General features: G+C 45.3%; 1 protein-coding gene across 1 annotated transcript; it reads left to right on the top strand.

Annotated features, from left to right (window-relative positions):
• The first annotated feature begins 338 nt into the window (after nucleotides 1–338).
• On the top strand, nucleotides 339–20,306 carry VPS37D (VPS37D subunit of ESCRT-I). The gene is made up of 4 exons (XM_058164279.1): nucleotides 339–467; nucleotides 5,437–5,608; nucleotides 14,413–14,495; nucleotides 19,827–20,306. Exons 1-4 carry the CDS (start codon nucleotides 339–341, stop codon nucleotides 20,304–20,306), a joined length of 864 nt encoding a protein of 287 aa, XP_058020262.1.
• The last annotated feature ends 1,400 nt before the right edge of the window (nucleotides 20,307–21,706 follow it).

Below are 21,706 nucleotides of genomic sequence, written 5' to 3' on the forward strand. Positions count from 1 at the left end.
CGAGATCACTCGCACGCGGCGACGGGCTGGGTACTTTACACATGCTCAGACGCTCCATCTGCCTTCCAGGCAGCACAGCCCCCTCCCCTTTGTCTGCTCTCCTCCTTTGAGAGGAGGGGGCTGCCCAGCACGTGCAATTAACGCCCTCCTTCGCCGCCGCCTGCGCCGACTTTCTGCCGCGCCCACCCTCCTCCCCAGCCGAAACAACGGAAGCTCGGCGGAGGCGGCCCCTTTAAGAGCGGCGGGGCCGCCCTCTGGCGGTCTGCGGCGGCGGTGCAGGTGCAGGTGCAGGATCCCGCTCCTCCAGGTGCGGCCGCTCCGTCTGCTCCGTCCACATCATGGAGCGCGATCGGGGCCCGCGGGCCTCGGCGGTAGATCTGGGCTTCGGGGCGCTCAGCACGGCGCAACTCCGCGCCCTCATGCGGGACGAAACCTGGCTCGAGCGCATCGTCAAGCTGAGCAGGAAGGTAAAGCCGCGGCTCCCGGGTTGAAAGCCCAGGAGGAGAGAGGATCGGGCCCTCCGGAGGAGCGAGAGAGAGAGAGAGAGAGAGAGAGAGGTGGGAGGGTGGCATCCTGCTTTCCAGCGGGGGCTTCTGCTGCACGCACCCGCGGCTTGCGTTACTCCGACCCCAGCAGCCATCCCTCTCCATCCAAATACAAAGACCGCCCCCGCCCCCTTGGAAAATAATCCGAGCATCCAAAGAGGCATCGATGCCCGCCGAAACTGCCCGTGGCATCCCCGGGGCTGTGCCACCCCGACCCCTTTTTGCAGCAAAGGCAGCTCTGGTTGCCAGGAGGCTGGGAGTCTGGCACGGGAGGGGGGCTAGTGCCAGTCCAGCCAGGCCTGTGCTTGGTGCCAGAAACAATGCCCAGACCTTCGGCCTTTTCACGGAAGCTCTTGGCCCAAATGCACAAGACTCAAAAGGGGATAGCTGGGCCCCAGGCTGGGAGGCCCTCTTGCCCCAACTATTGGATATGCCCTTGGAAGATCTACCCCCCCTTCTCATCCTGTTCTGCTAGCTCCGGGGATTACAAGACACCGTATTTCTCTGTCCCACCTCTAAAAGCTGCCACTGGGATCCAGTTTGAACCGAGGTGTTCTGCTACTCTGGTTCCACCTCTCCAGCCCCCCAGAGATGCTATAGGCCCCTTTGTGGATTGTTGTCAGATTTTGGTCTTCGCCACCCACCTGTCACTCAGCTCCCCTCCTTTCCCTGAAAAGCAGTTTCTCCCCCACTCCACAACACTCTTTGAAATACACCCCGTTTATTATGCCAGAAGAAATGCCGAGAAGAAGCCTCCATCTGTTTGGGGTCCTGGAGATGGAGTCATCCAGGGAGGGTGTGGGTGTGTTGGTTGGTGGGGGGGGGGGAGGATGCTTCCAAGGCCTCAGTGCTTTTGTCTTGGCAGGATAGACCCATCCTGGACCAGACCCTCCCTTCCCTCTTTCTCTGGCGAAAACCAGCCACAATGGTGACCACGGCCCCCTGTTTTGTTTCTCTGTGCTGAAAAGAAAGGGATGTCTTTTCCGAGATCCAGCAAAGCCTCATTGACTCAGCCATGGAAACACGGGCGGGGATGGGGGTGGGGGGGGTGTTGACTGTGTCTAGCCAGGCAGGCAACATGTCTTGTGCTGGGTAACAGAGAAAGGTTGCCGAATTAAGTGCCACAGCATGTCAGGCATTTTCATCATAAATGGCGTATGATTTTTGCCTTTCGACAGGCGTGGAAACAAAGCAAAACCTCCCCCCTTTCTTTCCCTTATTTATTTGGCATCCAGCTAACTTCCTCCTTGCTCCCCCCCCCACAATTGCAGGAATTCCCCACCCCTTTTTGTGGCCCCCCAGACCTTCATTGGAATCTGCTCCTGGTCTCACAGTTGCAACGTCACACATGTTGTCATCCATCCTCACAAGGAGACGTTGAGGCTGTTGATTTTGGAAAGGCACCTTCTCTGCCTCCTTTCCAACAATGGCCAGAAAAACAGCCTCACTTTTGCAATATCTTTGTCAGTTCAGATGAGCTGGGTACTCCCAGCTCCTGTCCTTGGTGTGCTCTCGAGGCAATGCCGGCTGCCTTGATACAAAATCCCTAACCGGGTCAATTAGAAGACTTAGCAGCCGCTCTCAATCACTGTGCTAATTGTGGTTAATTTTAATCTTGGTTGGTCTTTTGTTGCTTGGTATGTTGTGTGAACCCAGCCTGTTTGGAGAGTTATGGCTCAGTCTCCTATTCAAAACAGAGTGGGTTAATTCAGTTACCAAGACAGCGTACAGTATTGTGTGAACGGGGTGCTGAGTTGCTAGATCTCACAAGGAGCCCAGTGCCGTCTGAAAAATTGCCCATCAAGATAGTCAAGTCCTTTCCCCCATAGTTTATCATCCCCAATGGCCCCCATAACTCTAAGATGGTCCAATAAATACATTTGTCTTCCCCAAATATGAGCTCAAGTGAAGTACAAGATAGACCACAAATATTATATAGCATGTTTATTAGAAGACGATCCCAAAATGTTACCTTTTAAGTTTAAGCCAATTTGTCATAGTTTCAAGACTCCCACAGAGTTCTCACAGTTTGGTTTACAAGTCAGTAAATAGTAAATATTTATCAAGTCAGTAAATAGTAACTTATGCTTGAAGGGTTGTGCTCCCCCAAAATATCTGATGCATAATTGGGGAAGGGAGTATCTATGTATTCTCCAAAGCACCTGAAAGCAGTACAAGAAGCAATGGGTGGAAACTAATCAAGGAGAGAAGCAACTTGGAACTAAGGAGAAATTTCCTTAGAACAATGAATCAGTGAAACAACTTGCCTCCAGAAGTTGAGAGTGCTCCCACACTGGAAATTTTAAAGAAGAGATTGGACAACCATTTGTCTCAAATGGTATAAAGTTTCCTGCTTGAGGAGGGGGTTGGACTAGAAGACCTCCAAGGTCCCTTCCAATTTTGTTGTTATTCTGGTTTGCTCAGAGGTTTGATAAGGACAATAACTCTAGAACAGGGGTGTCCAAACTTGGCCCCTTGAAGAGTGGTGGACTTCAACTCCCAGAATTCCCCAGCCAGCATGAGCTATAAATATGAGCAAGTTGCTGGCTGGGGGAATTCTGGGAGTTGAAGTCCACCACTCTTCAAGGGGCCAAGTTTGGACATCCCTGCTCTAGAAGAATAACCTTTTGGCAGCTTCTCAGTGGCTCTATGCTTGCTGTAGCCAGAAACAGTAAACCACATTTAGTGATTGAGTGCCAATTGGTGACAGAGAATACGCTGACCATGCTCCTTAGATACTTTCCTTCATGAAGAACGTTTGGAGTTAGCTAGTGTGAAGGAACAAACACAGACTGGAGTAACTTCTCAAGGGCCCATGATATTAGGGGAGGCCTACAGAGCATCTGGCAGTGGGAAGATGCTGCCTGATTGTGACAGCTAATGGCTGGTAATACTTATTTTTCAGTCAACTGTTTAATGGGGAAAAGACAAAGCTAATAAATACCATTTTGCCACCTGTACATTGTTTTGTGATAAGGCATGTACAACTTTTTTTTAAAAAAAACTGGCCCCTATTAAAGAATACAAACATGAGTAGATCTATAAATTAATGTGTACATTCAATTGGCTTAGACATCTGTCAAAAGTGTTGTGTTTGAAAAATTATAAAAACTTTAATAATCAGGAAAATCTGGCTCCAACCTCAGATATTAATGTTTGGATTAGCAGGGGAAAAATGACTTCCCTTCACATCTTTAATATGGAGTGTTAGGTGAACTCCCTGAATGAAAGTGTGACATAATGCCCCCTGATTGCATTTGCACAGCACACTTAACACTTATTTTTCTGGATTTGCACAATACATTAAATCTCACAGAAACCAAAATTAAAATTAAATCAAGTTTGCAAATTATGCTCATGCAGCCACCAGGATTTTAAATGATTCTCTTCAAGTTGTATGAGTGGTTCTCTCATCTAATCCTTTAAAGTTATTTTTTTCTACTCATAGGTATAACATCCATATAAGATAGGTAAGAATTTTAGCTCCTGACTGTAGAAGACTGAAAGTTGGTCTCTTGCCTAAAGTGGTCATTTCGTGGAGATTAAAATCCATGACTTCTGAGCACAACATTCTTTAGGCCTGTTTATATTGGTGGCAGCAGTAGCAGCTGCTAAATAATTAGATTTATTTTAGGCATCCATTCAGACCTGCTTGGTAGGTCTATTCACATAAGTTTTTTTTAAACTTAGTTACCATGTTAATCCACTGTCTTGTTTGAGCAACACCTCAAACCATTAACTAACCACACAATTCACTGGGTTAACATTATCAAACTTTGTATGCTGCATCCAGGCAGCCTTTCTATGACCTGCTTCAGTATGTTGTATGAACACAGCTATTGACCTTCCTATGGTATATATTCACCACACTATATCGCTCCAAGACTCAAGCACTGTGGGTGCCTCCAAGCTGTTTCTTTTACTGTTTCTTTACTGTTTTGTACTGAAACAGCCCAAATCACTTTGTAACAAAAATGTAATTTGTGTCTTCAGATTGTATTGTTGAACACTGTATCTTTACAGCATTGGCTCAAATAGATTTTGAATCTCAAATGATGTTGGTGGTGCTAGAGATGGTGGAGATGCTAGCAAAACCATCACTAGGCATAGTGCATAAATCTATACCCTTATAAACAGATAAACTTAGACAAGAGTAGAGACAGTAAAGCAAAGTTTAGCAAAAAAGTAACTCAAATGAGAATAAGCTGCCAGATACAGAAGGAAGCCAGGATCTAAAGATCTGTAAAACAGCAACTTGGGGGAAAACAGCAAAAGTATCAAACTTGTGTCAGTTTTGGAAGGCAATTTTCTTTTTGCTTCTTAACTGTCACATATTTTAGTTGGGGAAGTTGGGAGGGAGTTGTTGGAGCGGTAGAAAGTTAGTCATAACAACATTCCGTATTCAAGGACTTTTGCCTGCGTCTGCGTAGACTGCCTGAAGACTATATCCAATTGAGTGTGAAGAGTTGATTGGACAATGTGATGAACTTGTGGGTGTGGGGCAGGGCTGTGAACTGTCAACTGGGTGTGGAAAACCTGGAAGCTTTCAGTTTCGGGTTTTCCCAGCTATGCCAACATGACATCTCTAATAAATTGGAACTTTGAGGAACCTCAAGCCTCAGAACTTTATTTCGTTGGGAGTGTTCCTTGGAACCCTGACAACTAGGTTGCTAGGGGGGTTACCAGACATGCACGTTATTTTAGCAGGGAAAGTGGCTTTCCCCGTTTGGGTGAGAAATCCAAATCTTCTCCAAGCATTCATGGGGAAACCCTGTACTGTATGCCCAGGATAGCCATGCAGAACCCAAAGAAACTCTGACAAGCTGAACAGATAAGCATACAGAGACCTTTCAGCCTGGCCCAGACGCTCATTAAATATGTGTCTTTTCAGTTCCAGAACCTGCAGCTGGAGCGGGAGGTGCACCTAGCTTCCAACTATAACCTCGCCAAGCAAAATTTGGGCTTGCAGCCTCGGCTAGAGAATGGCAAAGCTTCCCTCGCTATCAAATACCAGGAATTGCAAGAGCTACGGGAAACCTGTCATGACAAACAGCAGCGCTTGGGTGAGCAACACTTGGTGTCTGTCTTTCTCCCCCCACCCCACCTTCTCCCAGAGTAGAGGCAAAGGTAGGACTATTGGATCTGCCTTAATCTAGGCTTAATCTAGGCTTAATCTGGTTTAATCTAGGCTGCTTTAATCTAGATCAGTGTTTCTCAACATTGATTGCTGGTTCGGGAATTCTGGGAGTTAAAGTCCACCCATCTTAAAGTTGCCAAAGATGAGAAACTCTGCTCTAGATGGTCAGCAAAGGGCAAAACATTTGTTAGTGGTCCCGACTTTTGCAGGTCTGAGAGTATCTTTAAGCAAAAGGGCTTCATTCATAATGGGTCTATGAAAATTCGCCATGGCCAACTTGCCTTAGGCAACTCACCACAGTCAACTCATGATGGCCAACTCACTGCAGGACACAAGAGTTACACTAATAACAAAGAAATAGTGGAATAGAATCATTTAAAAAAAGGGTGTGAAAGGAGGGACAGAATGAAATGTGAATGGCAAAAATTAAAAAAAAAATTATTTAGTTTAATAGAATTGTTAAATTGTCCCACTGTAAAGGTAAAGATTCCCCTCGCACATATGTCCTAGTTGTTCCCGACTCTAGGAGGCGGTGCTCATCTCCATTTCAAAGCCAAAGAGCCAGCGCTCTCCAAAGACGTCTCCGTGGTCATGTGGCCAGCATGATTAAATGTCAAAGGCGCATGAAATGCTACTTTCCCACCAAAGCTGGCCCCTATTTTTCTACTTGCATTTCTTTTTATGTGCTTTCGAACTGCTAGACTGGCAGAAACTGGGACAAGTAACGGGAGCTCACCCCGTTACGCGGCACTAGGGATTCGAACCGCTAAACTGCCGACCTTTCTGTCGACAAGCTCAATGTCTTAGCCACTGAGCCATTGTGTCCCTTGCTTGTCCCATAGTAAGTTGTCCCATTCCGTTCATGACAGTCTGCTGCCCTTTAAACTTAGCCTACCTTGCAAAAGGTAGGATTCCAGAGTAGACCGGTTCATAATACAGGTAGTCCTCAGCTTACAACAGTTCACTTAGTGAACATGAAAACGGCACTTATGATTGTTTTTCACACTTACAACCTTTGCAGCATCCTCATGGCCATGTGATCAAAATTCAGATGCTTGGCAACTGATTCATATTTATGATGGTTGCAGTGTCCTGTGATTATCTTTTGTGACCTTCTGACTAGCAAAAATCAATGGGGAAGCCAGATTCACTTAAGCGAGTTACTAACGTATCAACTGCAGTGATTCGCTTACCAACTGAGGCAAGAAATGTCGTAAACTGGGACAAAACTCAATTGAGAAATGTCTCACTTAACAACAGAAATTTTGGGCTCAATTGTGGTCATAAGTCAAGGACTACCTGTGGTGTCATATTCATAACGGGTGGGCCTAATTTATGATCACAGTTGGTTTTATCCAATTTCAGTTTATTGAAAACATGTAGATCCCTTTTCCTGACTTCCTTTTAGCCCCTGCTCCCTGGTTACGAGGAGGATGAGGTTACAACCTGGAAGGATGAATAGATGGAGAAACAAGCAGAGTGAGGGCTCAGCAACTTTATACGGAAGGCATTTCTTTGCTCTGGAATAGAGTTTCTCAAATTTAGCAACTTTAAGCTGCGTAGACTTCAGCTCCCCAAATTCCTCAGCCAGGTATGCTAGCTGGGAAATGCTGGGAATAGAAGTCCCCAGAGCTTATAAGTTACTGGGGTTGAGAAACACTGGTTTGGACAATAGTGACATATTTCTTCCACTGTAATGCAATATATGAATGAGAGATATGAAAGAGAAAAGAAGGACCAGGGGAGACATGATAGCAGTCTTCCAATATCTCAAGGGCTACCACAAAGAAGAGGGAGTCAAACTATTCTCCAAAGCATCTGAGGGCAGGACAAGAAGCAATGGGTGGAAACTAAGCAAGGAGAGAAGCAACTTAGAACTAAGGAGAAATTTCCTGACAGTTACAACAATTAATTGGTGGAACAACTTGCCTCCAGAGGTTGTAAATGCTCCAACACTGGAAGTTTTTAGGAAGAGAGCAGATAACCGTTTGTCTGAAGTGGTGTAGGGTTTCCTGCCTAAGCAGGAGTTGGACTAGAAGACCTCCAAGATCCCTTCCAACTCTATTATTCTGTACTCTATATTCTATGTAATTTTACTGAGCTGAGACAATGTGTTTCGATTACAGATTTCAGCTACAGTATAGATAGTCCTCGACTTACAATCATTCCTTTAATAGCAATAGCACTTAGACTTATATACCACTTCACAGTGCTTTAATGTCTGTTTGAAGGTACAACACACTGCAAAAAAGTGACTTAAGGCCAGTTTTCTCACTTACGACCATTGCTGCATCCCCATGATCACATGATCAAAATGTAGACGCTTGAAAAGCGGCATGTATTTACGATCATTGCACTATCCTGGGGTCACGTGGTCACCATTGGTAACCTTCTTGGTTGGCTTCCCACAAGCAATTGATGGGGGTTAAGCCAGATTTGCTTAACAACTGCACAATTCACTTAACAACAAAAAAAGGTCATAAAATGGTGCAGAATTCACTTAACAACTGTCTTGCTCAGCAATGGGCTGAATTGCAGTCATAAATTGAGGACTACCTGTACGTCATATTTGGGGAGACACCTCTTGGGGATCACATAACTTTCTGAAGTCTACTCTAAACCCTCCCTGGAGTTGGAGAAAGAGAGAGATTGACTGAAAGAAAAAGGGCATAGCAGAAAACAAACCCACCTCTCCTCCTCTCTCGCCCTATAACCTGATTTTTAAATTTTTAAATTTTAAATTTTTCAATTTTAATTTTATTGGGTATTTTATATGGTCAATTGGACGGTTTTAATTTCGGCCTTTATTGAATAAGTTTTTTAATTGTTATTTTATTGTGTATATTAATTGTTTTAATGTAGGCTGTACACCGCCCTGAGTCCTTCGGGAGAAGGGCGGTATAAAAGTTTAATTAATTAAATAAATAAATAAATAAATAACCGTGATGGCAAACCTATGGCATCTGTGCCTGAGGTGGCACGCAGAGCCATCTTTCTGGGCACCCGGGCTGTCGCCCAACTCGCCTGCAGCTGCACCTGCGCGCGTGCCCCAGCTGGTGTTCAGGCCTCCGGTGCGCAATTCAGGGGACCCAGCTGGTCTTCAGCGCTCTCCTGCGCTTGCATTTGCATTTGCGCATGAGTGCAAGAGTACTTGCACGTAATGTTCGCATGCACAGATGGCATGCGCGCATGCATTGCACGCGTGAAAACCACACATGCACCACAGATGGTGCAATTGTGCACACAGCACACGGGGGCACGGGCGAAAGTGTGCAAATGTGCAGATGGTGCAATTGCACGCACAGCGCATGGGGAGGAGTTGCACATTAGCGCATGTGCACATGAGTGCACACGCGCACCCAAAGCGCATACCCGTTTGTCACTCAGTGAGTAAAAGGTTCGCCAACACTGCCCTATAACGTGAGGGATGTCTGAGACATGATGCATGATTATCACTCTGCACGTTTCCACAAACACACAGAAGTGGCAACTAATGAAATGCCAGGGATAAAGTGGGGAAGCTTCCCTCCCATTGTCCCAACATTATGTCGAAACTAGATTTAAAATTGTTCCTAACCCAATAATGTGGTTTGCTTACTTGTATTTGTTATTATTATGGTTCGTATGCCATAATTTACAGCTGAGTGTGCAGGATGTCACTTGTGGTTTATTCGGAAAATTATGATTAAAACAAATCATGATTTGGCTGAGTATCTCCTGACAGTCTAAGGAAAAGAGAAGAAAGAATCGTATAGTGACTGGCTTTGGTGATATCGGTTCCAGCTATGCTGGAAAAGACTAACCCATTTTCTGACTTGGTACTACCTACCAAACCATAATTTAAGCCTCTGGTGGCTCAACAGACTAATGCAGTCTGTTATTAACACCAGCTGCTTGCAATTACTGCAGGTTCAAGCCCGGCCCAAGGTTGACTCAGCCTTCCATCCTTTATAAGGTAGGTAAAATGAGGACCCAGATTGTTGGGGGCAATAAGTTGACTTTGTATATAATATACAAATGGATGAAGACTATTGCTTGACATAGTGTAAGCCGCCCTGAGTCTTCGGAGATGGGCGGGATATAAATGCAAATAAATAAAAAAAAGCACACACATGGTGTCATGCATGACATGCTGAACCAAAAAAAACAAATTTAGAAGTTAAAATTCCTCAAACGTCATGTGACTTACTGATACAGTCAATATATGTTCAACTGGATTGGGTAAGCATTTATGCAAACGTTGCCTCAATATGATCTAGAACAGTGATGGCGAACCTTTTAGGCACCGAGTGCCCAAAGTGCAAAGTGTGGGCACATGCGTGCACCCCGTGCATGCGTGCACACCCCACGCATGTGCCCGTGCCCTGCCCAAATGGCAAGGTGTGGGTGAATGCGCGCGCGCCCCACGCATGTGCAACAGAGACCTGAAGACCAGATGGCCAGCGGGAGGTGTGCACATATGCGCAGCAGAGATCCAAAAGAGAACTGGGGTGACGGTGCGCATGCCCACAGAGTGGGCTCTGCGTGCCACCTCTGGCACGCATGCCATAGGTTCACCACCACTGATTTAGAATGATCTAGATCAGGGGACTCTAACCTTGGCAACTTTAAGACTTGTGGACTTCAATTCCCAGAATTCTGGGAGCTGAAGTCCACAAATCTTAAAGTTGCCAAGGTTAGAGACCTCTGATCTAGATGGCTGGCTGGGGAATTCTGGGAATTGAAGTCCACAGGTCTTAAAGTTGCCAAGGTTAGACTCCCATGATTTAGAGCCTGGGAAACAGAGGTTTGTGGAAGGAGATCAGAGATGGGCCATCTGCTGAGACCCCAGTCCCTCTTTTCCTTCTACAATTGCCCAGGAAATACGGGCTACCTTATCTGCAGAAGGTACACAGGTACTCCTTGACTTATGATCCTTTGTTTAGCAATCATTTGAAGTTACGACAATGCTGAAAAAACTGGCATCCAACTGTTCCTTGCAGTTATGACCGTCACAGCATCCCTGCAGTCTGGGTGCTTGGCAACTGACTTGCACTTATGATAGTTGTAGCATTTTGCAGTCCTGTGATCACCATTTGGGATCTTCCCAGCAGACTTCCAACAAGCAAAGTCAGTGGAGAAGCCAGCAGGGAAGGGCACAGGTCTAGTCATGTGATGTCTTGTTTAATGACCACAGGGATTCACTTAATGACCCTGGCAGAAAAGATTTTTAAAAATATCAGGGGTGTGTCAGTTAACATTCATTTGGCATGGCTTAATGACAAATTTTCTTGTCCCAATTGTGGTCGTAAGTCAGAGATTACCTGTAGACACAGTTTTAACTATTTGATTGCAGCAATGTGCTCTGGATGGGCTGCCTTTGAAGAACACCCAGATTTTATGCTGGTGCAGACACAGCTACCCATCTGCATTAAGGTTTTTTTTTTGTTTTTTTTTTTTGCATTTATATCCCGCCCTTCTCCGAAGACTCAGGGCGGCTTACACTATGTCAAGCAATAGTCTTCATCCATTTGTATACTATATACAAAGTCAACTTATTGCCCCCCAACAATCTGGGTCCTCATTTTACCTACCTTATAAAGGATGGAAGGCTGAGTCAACCTTCGGCCTGGTGGGACTTGAACCTGCAATCTTGCAAGCAGTTGCTGTTAATAATAGGCTGCATTAGCCTGTTGCGCCATCAGAGGCCCTGTGTTATCTTTATCTGTTCCACAGTCATTGCACAGGCTTTTGATAGGCTAGTGAGTACAATTTAAAGTACATATAGTCCTCTACTTACAACAGTTCATTTAGTGATTTGTTCAAAGTTACAACAGTACTGAAAAAAGTGACATGTGGCCGTTTTTCACACTTATGACCATGGCAGCATCCCCATGGTCACATGATCAAAATTCAGCTGTTTGACAACTGACTGATATTTATGACGGTTGCAGTTTGCTAGGGTCACATGAGTCAAGGTTGACTCGGCCTTCCATCCTTCCGAGGTGGGTAAAATGAGGACCCAGATTGTTGGGGGCAATAGGCTGACTCTGTAAACCGCTCAGAGAGGGCTGTAAAAACACTATGAAGCAGTATATAAGTCTTAAGTGCTATTGCTAGTGCTATTGTGATCTTCTGACAAGCAGAGTCAAAGGGGAAGCAGATTCACTTAACAACTGCAGTAATTCACTTAACAAATGTGACAAGAAAGGTTGTAAAATGGGATAAAACTTACTTAACAAATGTCTCACTTAACAGCAGAAACTTTGGGCTCAATCATGGTCGTAAGTCGGCTACCTGTACTGATTTTAAATTACAAATGGCTCAGTACTGAGATACTTCTAGGACTACCTCCATGTCATAGAATCAACCTACCTGGTATGTCGGTCACAGGTTGAGAATTTGAGATTCTCCCCTTCTCGAATGATACGGAAGGGACCAAAAAAAAAAAAAAAGTCCAGAGTTTTTCATTTGATGCTCCATCTCCATGGAACAGTTTTATCCCTGGAGAAGCAACGGGTGCCCTCCTGTAAAAAATTCAAAGCAGAGCTTTTCTGTAGAGCCTTTAGTAGCATTAATTAATTTGCAATTTTTAATGATTGGGTGTGATCAATCAGTACAGATACTGAGATGGTTTATGCAATTGTGTTACCGATTTTCATTGTTTGAATGGATTTTTTTCAATTTTGTGAAAAAACCCACCCAGAAATCCATGGAGAATCAGCGGTATATAAATACTGTAAATGAGCAAATGCTTCTAGCTCTTTGAACATTTGTGAACACAGGAGCCAACCCGAAGCCATCCTACCATTCTTTTACAAGCTCCAACTGAAGCATGAATGTTGAAGTTGAAAGGGACCGAATAGATCTTCAGTGCTGGCACATTGGGGGGAGGAGGGTTCCAAAATGTTCAAGATGGTAGTTGTGCCTAACTGATTGAAATCCCTCCCAGTAGACTTCAATTTAATTACTTAAATTCAAGTAATTTAACAATCGGTTCTCTGTCCTAATAATTTCTTCCAACAACCAGTTTGCAAAACTGCTCAGAAAGTTAACAACCGGTTCTCCCGAAGTGGTGCGAACTGGCTGAATCCTACCACTGGTCCTCCCCATTTTTGTATGTGACACACATCAAAAGGGTTGGTGCTTCCATTGCAAAATCGCACATCATCTTGGCTTTTTAGAGACACCTTCTGATGAGATTTGGATTTGATTTGGTCCATAAGGGCACCCATTTCAAATACATGAGTGTGAGTGGGGTTTCTCTAACATTAAATTTGGGATCTTGGAGTCCTAGTGGACAACCATTTAAATGTGAGCCAGCAGTGTGCAGCAGTTGCCAAAAAAGCCAACACAGTCCTAGGCTGCATAAACAGAGGGATAGAATCAAGATCGCATGAAGCGTTAATACCACATAATAATAATAATAATAATAATAATAATAATAATAATAATAATAATAATAATAATAATAATAATAATAATAATAATAATAATAATAGTTTAATTTCTATACCGCCCTTCTCCCGAAGGACTCAGGGCAGTTTACAGCCAGGTAAAAACAACAATAAATAAATACAATACAGTTAAAACCAATGTTAAAAAGCTTATTCAATTTGGCCCATAATTAAAATAATTAAAATACATTACAATCATAAAACCCCATTAAAATTAATAATAATAATAATTTTATGCCAGTCCTGCACGGAAGAATAAATATGTCTTCAGCTCGCGGTGGAAGGTCCGGAGGTCAGGAAGTTGTCGAAGTCCTGGTGGAAGCTCATTCCAGAGGGTGGGTGCCCCCACAGAGAAGGCTTGGTAATGCCGTAGTTGGACTACTGCATCCAGTTTTGGTCGCCACAATGTAAAAAAGATGTTGGGACTCTAGAAAGAGTGCAGAGAAGAGCAACAAAGATGATTAGGGGACTGAAGGCTAAAACATATGAAGAACGGTTGCAGGAACTGGGTATGTCTAGTTTAATGAAAAGAAGGACTAGGGGAGACATAATAGCAGTGTTCCAATATTTCAGGGGTTGCCACAAAGAAGAGGGAGTCAAACTATTCTCCAAAGCACCTGAGAGTAGAACAAGAAGCAATGGGTGGAAACTAATCAGGAAGAGAAGCAACTTAAAACTAAGGAGAAATTTCCTGACAGTGAGAACAATTAACCAGTGGAACAACTTGCCTGCAGAAGTTGTGAATGCTCCAACACTGGAAGTCCTTAAGAAGATGTTGGATAACCATTTGTCTAAAGGTGGTGTAGGGTTTCCTGCCTTAAGCAGGGGGTTGGACTAGAAGACCTCCAAGGTCCCTTCCAACTCTGTTATTCTATTGTATTCTATTCTAAATCAGGCCCTCCTGTAACTTATTCCATTACTGTATCCCACATCCTCCAGTATGGAATGAGAGACAGTAGGCTTGTCCTTCTTCTGTAAAAACCCTCCCAAGTCCCTGACAAATGGTATTCTATCCTTCCTTGGTCATCTTTCCTCAAAGCTAAAACACCTTGTCCCTGAATTGGTCCCCGTAGGATGTAGACTTCTAGCCCCCTTCAACGGGAGAAAGAGAAGACAGAAGTTGAAGGCACTAGTATAGTCTGTCCCTTTGGAGTTGGCAACCTGGGATTATATTCTGCTTGCAAAGATTGGGTAGCACACCTTGATTGGCATTCCTTCCTGCCATGGTGCAAGGATCACAGCACAGCTGGCTGACATGTGGATGTTAAAGCTGAACTTGCCCTTTGTCCAACAGGAGCGTGTATGGCGAAGTGGACTCCAGAGAACGCCCTGAGCAGGCTACAGGCTGAACTGGAGAACGTAGAGGCCAAAGTGGAGGTGAGTCACGAGGGACAAGCTAGGCTGGCTTCTCCAGGGCTGCTGCCAGAAGTCCTCTTTTTTTATATACGTAAAAGGAATAAACTCTTTCTCTGAATCTTCTTCCCACATAGAGATAGAGCAAAGTAACTCCAGGCCATCTTTCTCCATGCCATCCCATCAAAGGTCAGCTTCCCAAACTTGTTCCAGCCCATGCCTGGAAAGGCAGAGGTGTAACGGACAAGGAATGGAAACAAGAAAGTTTTCCTTGGCTTCTGTCTAAGCTTGAGAAGGGGGGCTTTTTTGTTATTTGAACGTTGGGCTTCAAGGAGGTGCAGTGATACGGCTTTTCCAAGCTGCATCTCTCAAGAATTGGCTTGCGGCCGGTATGGAGCTTTGAACAGCCTTTTAGCTGTCACAAACTATCTATCTGGCTAGAGTTGCAGGCAACACAACACGCTGAACTGGACCAATGAAAGATCTAAGACCTGGATTCCCAGAACATATCAAATTTGTGTAAGGTTAACTTTAGGACTTCTTCTTTTTACCTGTTAGCTGAACACTTGAGCTGTGTGGTTAGTTTCAGTTCAATGTATTGTGCATTTTTTTTAAAAAAATGAGTTGAGTAACCAGATTCAAATGTGTTGTGCGAAGCCTTCCTTTATGTTATGACTATGATCGTATCAACAACAATTATCAAATTAAACATGTTGGACTGTTTCAGTGGTACTCAAGCTATGGAACGTCGTCCCCTCCTTGGGAGAGCGAGCAAGACACTTGGAGTGGAGGTGAGGCATGATGTTGTAGGGACATATAGGTCCCTACAGCATTTATATATTTAAAAAGCCTCCTTCGCATCAAGCTCAAATCTGGTGACACCATGGACAAACCCAGGCTCACCATTTGCCTGCTTCAAGGATTATTACTCCCCAACTTTTCTGTCTAGTTCAGGGGTCTCCAACCTTGGCAACTTTAAGACTTGTGGCCTTCAACTCTCAGAACTCCTCAGCCAGCTTTGCTGGCTGACGAATTCTGGGAGTTGAAGTCCACAAGTCTTAAAGTTGCCAAGGTTGGAGACCCCTGGTCTAGTCTAAGATTTGAAATTCCAGGAGGTCTCTCATCCAAGAGTTAACAAAGACTGAAGCCTTGGGGTTGGACTAGAAGACCTCCGAGGCCCCTTTCAACTCTATTACTCTATGTTCTACTTCTATGTTCTGTGTTCTAACTTAACTTTCCAGATCAGTCAAAGTTAGCTGAGTGCTGCCATCTGCTGATAGCCAGAGTTTTAGAGTCTCTCCTGGTAGGAGAGCTGGTAGCACAGCTTTAGTACTGCAGCCACCCCCGCTGCCTTCTTATAATGAGCTTGCAATGAAACAAAGAACATCATGCAAGTAGTCCTCTACTTGTGGCTGTTCGTTTAGCAACCATTCACATTTATGACAGTGCTGAGAAAGGTGACTTACGACTAGACTTTGCTCTTAACAACTGTCTCAGTGTCCATGCAGTCATACAATCGCAATACGGATGCTTGGCAACCAGCTCGCACTTATGGCACACGATCACCTTTTGGGACCTTCCCAGGTTGGCTTCTGGCAAGCAAAGAAATTGGGGAAGCCAGCAGGGAAGGTCACAAGTTGCAGTCACATGATGTCCCATTTAATGACTGGAGGTGACTTGCTTAATGATTGTGGCAAAAAAAGGTTGTAAAATTGGATGCAGTCCCCTGGTGCCTGCCTTAACGAACACACGGCTTAACAGTAAATGTTCTGGTCTTTATTGTGATCGTAGGTCAAGGACTATCTGTAGAGCTTTTGACTGGAACAGCTTCTTTTCCATTAAGAGATGACCGAAAAGCCTTTTCCAAATGCTGTTGTTGGATTAACAGTCTAAGCCACAGATACTATGTACCTGGCTGTTAAATGTCTGTGCAGCATGTGTCTATGTACACACATGTGTTCGTAGGGGATTTTGCATCTTTGCTTGCAAAAGAATATGGTCAAGGGGCTAAGAAAATAGAGGGACCCCAGATGCCAATTACGCTTGTTAAGTTTTGTGCTGATATGAATGGCTTGGAAAGAACTGGTTTCCATTCTTAAATGAGAATGTGGGGCAGTATGGGGCTTTCCAACTGTTTTGGACTCCGGCTCCCATCAGCACCCATTGGCATAACAATGCTACTGGAACTGTAGTTCAGGACAACTGAAGGAAATTGGTTTATCTGTCGATGTTTGTAATCTTGTCCCAGGTGTCATTCTCCTCCATCTATTCCTTTGGCAAATGGTGAATGTAGCCTTGGAGTTCGCAGCTTCCCTTAATCACCTTTTGAGCCAATACGTTAGCAATTCCTATAAGGAGTTGCATTTGCACAGTGCAATTAATTTGATTTTTGAATTAACCCATGTTCTGGATTTGCACAAAACATTAAACTGCGCTAGCATTGTAGAGGGCCTTGAAGACCTGGCTCTTCTCCTAGAGTTTGGCCTAGGGCAGAGGTGGGGAACAATGGCCCCTTTATGACTTGTGGACTTCAACTCCCATGGAGGATGCCATGGTTGGCTCAGGAATTCTGGGAGTTGAAGTCCACAAGTCATAAAAGAGCCATCATTCCCCCCAACCTGGACTAGGATGATTGGACCCCTTGTGAGTTTGATATTGGCCAGATTTACCATCTTCTTCTTTATTGGTTTTCACTGGTTTGTTTTTGACTGGTTTTATATTTTATTCTTTTTATTATATTGTGAACTCTCTAAGTCACTTGAAGTTAGGAATGACCTAAATAAATTAATTTAATTAATTTAAACAATAAACTAACTAAACAAGCTGCATTCACACAGCAACCTGAAAACTAAGGTCGGTGATTAAACTTAGTATATTGTATAAATACATGTACCAAGTTTTCATGTGGTGGCTTTCTAGATTTATACCCTATCTGTCAGCCTCCTCAGGTAGTCCAGAGAAGGACTACAACTAAATGAGCTAATTCTACTTTATTGTAAGGTTACATTAACTTGCAAGAATTTTGCAAGTCTGAAAGTACAAATCTCCTACCATTTCTTTTTCCAAACTGGTAAGTTAGGGAGGTTCCTTTTTGAGGTTCTTTCTTTGCCTGTTATGCAGCTGCAGGCTCCCCCACCACTTATCTAATTGTTCCCTAAGCAGCATATCTTTTCCGCCACCCATCTCCCAGAGACCATTCTCATATACCACCGCATCACCTGTCCTCCGCAGGCTTATAGGGGCCTTCATTACTCTCCCTTCTCCAGTTTCTCCCACAATAAAAACTTTATGAGTGCTGAGAGTGACTGACCCAAAGTTATCCACTGAGCTTCCACGGCTATGAATCGACCTGAACCTGAATCTTTTCAGTCTTCATCCAACACTCTGTTGTGTCTTGTCCGCTCTCACCACAGCCGGGGTCTGCTTATCTGCTCCCGAACACGGAGGAATGTATGCCTCCCGGCCCCAGTTCTGGCTCCATGCCCAGACAAGCTGCAGAGGAGGGGGCACCTCCCGGTCCCAGCCCTGGCTCCATGCCCAAGCAGGCTGCAGAGGAGGGAGCATCCTGCCCCAGCCCTGGCTCCATGCCCAGGCAAACGGAGCAGCTAGACCCCTCCTCCCCAGCATGTGAGCCTGAGGAAAGTTTACTTCCAACAGCTGATTGGAGTGACCCTCGCATCAGAAGATTGGATAGGCGGAGGCAACAGAAGGAAGGGAGGGGCAGGCCTTAATGAGTGCTGAGTCATGGAGCCACACCCCATGGCCTATATAAAGGATCTGCTTTCTGGCAGTCTCTGAGTCAGGCAAAGTCGAACTTATCTTGCTGAAGTCACTTACTGGTCTCCTGCCTGCTCTGAGGACTTTGCTAGGACTTTGGGCAGAGCTGCAGAGGCAAGCCTGATTCGGATTTCCCTGACCCGGCCATCAGCGGAGGAGTGGGACACGACACACTCTTAGTCAGGGGTGTCAAACCCAAGGCCCGTAGGCCTGAGCCAGCCCGCAGGGTGCTTAGGTCTAGCCTGTGGGGCTGCCCTGGAAACAGCGAAGGACCGGCCTGCGGTGCCTCTGCCAGTGAAGATGGGCTCCCAATCTCCATTTTTGGTTAGGACAGCCTCCTGCAACCCTCTGCCAGCAAAAATGGAGCTCCATTTTTGCTGGCAGAGGGTTGCAGGAGGCTGTCTCAACCAAAAATGGAGATTGGGAGCCCGTCTTCACTGGCCGAGCACTCAGGCCACCACAGGTGCTCCTGACATGAGTGATGTCAAGCTGGCTATGCCCCCTGGTCAAACACACACCCTGAGGTCAAACACACACCCTGAGGTCAAACACAACCCTGATCCGGCCCTCAATAAAATCAAGTTTTTCGATTTTGAAAGCTCCCAGAAACAACAGAAATAAGTTTGGAATTTCTTTCTATAATCACAGCAAGTACAAAAGGAATAGGAATATTCCTATGCTCATTTCTGCCTTTAAATTCACTGTACCACCCCTAGTGTTACAGAGGGCTTTAGTCAGAGCCCATTTGGAATACTGTGTCCAGTTCTGGAGACCTCACTTAAAAAAAAAGATATTGATGAGATTGAGCGAGTGTAGAGATGGGCAAGAAGAAATTGCAAGATCTGAGGGACAAAACGTATCAGAAGAGATTGAGGAAAGTGAATATTATGGCCTGGAGCAGGGGTCTCCAACCTTGGGAACTTTAAGCCTGGAGCACTTCAACTCCCAGAATTCCCTAGGCAGCTTTTCTGCCTGGGGAATTCTGGGAATTGAAGTCCTCCAGATTTAAAGTTCCCAAGGTTGGAGACCCCTGGCCTGGAGGACAAAAGAGCCGGGGACATGACTGAAACCTTTAAATATATTCAGGGTGTGAATAAAGTTCTAGAAGGCAGTATTTTCAATAATAAAGCAAAAAAATCAAGAACACAGGGTCATAACCTCCAATTGACACGAGGGAAGTTCGAAAGTAATGATAGAAAGTGTTACTTCACAAAAAGAGGAGTGGAAGCTTGGAATTAACTCCCAGCCGAAGTAGTGGGTCAGTCATCAGTAACTAAGTTTAAACATAGTTGGGATAAATATATGTCCATCATCTGACAAAAATTAAAATAGATAAAAAAAATAAGCATAGTTAAAAAAACTCAAAGGTCACACTAGATCTTTTTTCTGCTGCCAGTTTTCTATGTTTCTATGCTAAATAAAGATTAAACTCCCACCTCTGTAAATAGAAATGTGGACGAGCACCATGTCGGTCTATGGCTCAGCAGAAAAACCCACCGGGAAATGCTGATTGTTGAAATTTGCTTGGAACACCAACTATCCAAAATGGCCATTTCATCCTCCTTTCTTTGTCCACAGGAACAAATGGAGCAGTTCCTATGTTGGGATCTCCCCATTGAGAGCTTTGTGGAGTCTTTCCAGCACAGCCGCATGCTCTCCCATCTTCGTCGCACTCAGCTGGAGAAGTTGCAAGAGATCCTGAAGGTGGAGAAGGCAAAAACTCCTGAAAAGCCAAGCCCGAGCTGTGAAGAGGAACAGCCTGCAGTCTCCCCAGCACTTCCAACTCCTACTCCACCTTCGGCTCAAGCGGCCCCGGCTCAGAATAATGGGCCACCTCCTAAGGTCTTCCAGCTCCGCTTGGCACCGGCGTTCTTGATCCCCTCAGAGGCTGTGCTCCCCATGACAGCAGCCCCTCAGAAGTGCTGCCTGCCCACTCTGGCCACCTCGCACTCCACCACTAACTTTGTGAGCTCTCCCTTGAGTCTGATTGGGCACATCCATTTGCCCCAGGCACACCTGCCTCACCAGCAGAAGAAGAAAGAGCCACCGCATCGGTAGCTGCCACAGCACCAACGGGACATTTTGACCAGAGCCTCTGACACCAGCTATGATGGGCCAGAGTCTGAGGTGTGATGCCAGCCTGCCAAGAACTCCACCTTCCCAGACTTGGTGGGAGTTAGGGGTGGGCGTATGGCAGAGAGCTGGCTCCCTTTTCTCTCTGGCTGCCAAAATAATTTAAGATTCCATCTCCACTCTTCCCCCTCACCATCCCCCACCTCCCCGGGCAGTTGCTGGGTTGATCCAGTGTTACTATATGTATAGGTGGCCAAGACCGCAGGGAGTTGTGACCTGCCTCCCCCTTTCCCACTTGAGAAATAAGGAAAAGTTATGTCGCTTCTTCCCCCCTTCTTTTTCGGGAGCCTGAATTCACCATCATGCACTCATTACGCCTATCTCTCAAGTTAGGTGGGGGAAAAAAAACCTCTTGCAAACTGCTTGTTGCTTTTCTCGATGCTGGGTGTGATCAATTTCAGGCAGGGCTATCTCTAACCCCCTCCAGGCAGTCGGCCGGCTGATCTTCTCTGTCGCACAAGGGACTCCATTTCAGTAGCAAGTAGGAAGAGAACATACATGGCGGGGGACGCGGGTGGGGTGGGGGTGGGGGTAGGGAATAGAGCACAGCACATTTTCCAGGGGTGGAGAAAGGAAGGGTAGGCCAACTGCTTGGAGGGGGCAGTTTTTGGAGCTAAATTGCCCCCCTTCCTATTCATTTTTTCTACTGGGGCAGGGGGGTCTGCAGATGAAGTGGGGAGGGGTCTATTGATGTGATGGGGGGGATTGAGGTTGCAAAGCACAGGGTAGAACATTTTAGCCCAAAGTTTATGCCACGGCTAGAGAATGGGTTAGTAGTACCAGCATAGGCACACGGTCTCAACAGGGTATGCATAAACGGGAGAGACGAGGCAAGCCCCACAATTGCTCTATGGGGAACATGCCTTCCAGGATGGGTGGGGGAGGGAGCAAGGAAATATTTTCAAGCAAACTTTTCTCTTGATTCGATGTGCTTGCTAAAAAAAAAACAAAAAACCTGAAGGATGAAATTCTGGGGACAGCAGGGAGGGAGATTTGAACTGGAAAAAAAAAAAAAGGTTCTCCTAATATTAATCCCTTCCCCTCGAGCAATTATAGGTGTGATTGGACTTAGAGGGTACAATGTAGGTGACGTTTAGCCATGTCAAGATCCCGTTAAAAGTGAAGGCAGGATAAACGGTGGCTAGGAGTGCCATTTGCTACATATCCGGTCTACAGCAAAACTCTCCTTGATTAGAATGTAAAATGGATCACTTTTTATAATCTCCTACTGTGGAGGCTGCCCACAGTATCTCTGACTGAGTCCCTGCTTTGGCTTTTCCTCCCTGCAGTAGCCTTCCAGGTTGTGGATAAATACTGTACTGTTA

This window comes from Ahaetulla prasina, chromosome 1, assembly GCF_028640845.1.
Source record: "Ahaetulla prasina isolate Xishuangbanna chromosome 1, ASM2864084v1, whole genome shotgun sequence".
Classification (NCBI taxonomy): domain Eukaryota; kingdom Metazoa; phylum Chordata; class Lepidosauria; order Squamata; family Colubridae; genus Ahaetulla; species Ahaetulla prasina.

Bases quoted from the DNA above. Each gene is read 5' to 3' on its own strand.
- VPS37D (XM_058164279.1), top strand. From the start codon at position 339: ATGGAGCGCGATCGGGGCCCGCGGGCCTCGGCGGTAGATCTGGGCTTC. The intron at 5,609-14,412 runs GTGAGCAACACT...TTTGTCCAACAG, and splicing joins TGACAAACAGCAGCGCTTGG to GAGCGTGTATGGCGAAGTGG. The intron at 14,496-19,826 runs GTGAGTCACGAG...CTTTGTCCACAG, and splicing joins ACGTAGAGGCCAAAGTGGAG to GAACAAATGGAGCAGTTCCT.